Source organism: Penaeus monodon, chromosome 24 (assembly GCF_015228065.2).
Source record: "Penaeus monodon isolate SGIC_2016 chromosome 24, NSTDA_Pmon_1, whole genome shotgun sequence".
In the NCBI taxonomy this organism is placed as follows: domain Eukaryota; kingdom Metazoa; phylum Arthropoda; class Malacostraca; order Decapoda; family Penaeidae; genus Penaeus; species Penaeus monodon.
Genome location: NC_051409.1, coordinates 18,590,066 through 18,591,025, shown reverse-complemented (window position 1 = coordinate 18,591,025; position 960 = coordinate 18,590,066). Strand labels below are relative to the sequence as shown.

At 43.9% G+C, this 960-nt stretch overlaps 1 protein-coding gene across 1 annotated transcript in view; it reads right to left on the bottom strand.

Annotated features, from left to right (window-relative positions):
• The window catches only part of LOC119588631 (oplophorus-luciferin 2-monooxygenase non-catalytic subunit-like), a 4,932-nt gene extending 4,186 nt beyond the window's left edge, over window positions 1-746 (bottom strand). The window contains exon 1 of the mRNA XM_037937269.1: window positions 74-746. Coding sequence (XP_037793197.1) covers window positions 74-743 — 670 coding nt within the window. The 5' untranslated portion in view covers window positions 744-746. The remainder of the gene's footprint in view (window positions 1-73) is intronic.
• Window positions 747-960: the final 214 nt, after the last annotated feature.

Sequence of the window (960 nt, the reverse complement as noted above, 5' to 3'; positions counted from 1 at the left end):
AGCAACATGCCTACCAGTTTTAATAATAGAATGTTATCATTACCATCAAAACACTGGTCAACGTAAATCTTACCTGGCATAATCATTTGTAAATGGTTGTTAGAAAAGCTTATTGTTTCAACATTCGTCAGAAATGTGAATCCATCAGCTGGAATCCTGTTAAAAGAATTTTTATCTAATTCAATGTGTTGCAGGACGCTTGACTGCAACGCTGGGAAGTCGGATAGCCAGTTCATGCTTAGCTTTAAGGAGCGAAGGGATGAAAACAACGGCAATTCTTGGAAAGGAAATTCTGACACTCTGTTATCTTGGAGATCAATGTAAGTGGCGGAAGAAAAGCTATTGGATAATGCTTGGGCTAGCACCTCCTCCAGGATGCCGCCCTGTATAAAAATAGTCTCGAAAGACGCCACACCTAAGTCCTCGCTTTGCAGAGCCTTCAGATGCCGGTTATTCATGATCACTAATCTGCGGAACTTCGTGAAGGGAATGTTGGAGGAGAAGATCCTGGCCAGCTGGTCCTCGCTCTCCACTAGGGAGCAGTCCATATCCATGTTGTGGTCCTCGTCCGCGGTGCAGACGCAGGGGTAGATGTCCATGGGGTCGGGGCAGGGTAAGGAGCGCAGGGTATCCTTCGTGACGTTGTGGGCAGCGCCCTCGTAGGAGCCGAGAATGATAGCCAAGAGGGCGCTCAGGATGGAGGCTCCAGTCATTTTGAGTCCGATGCTCACTGAGTGGTTCATCGTGGTGTTGTGAATTTATACATGCGCGCACCATAAAAATAACCACTGAAAGAAAAATAATGTCATCAAATCAGCCCGATGGGAAAGACGCCAAATGCGAATTTGTTTAGAGTTACTCTTTTTATTTAATATTGCTATTTAACATGGCCATATCAGTAGTATCATTATTTTATTCTAATATAATTACGATAGATACAATACAACATTTGATGGCAAT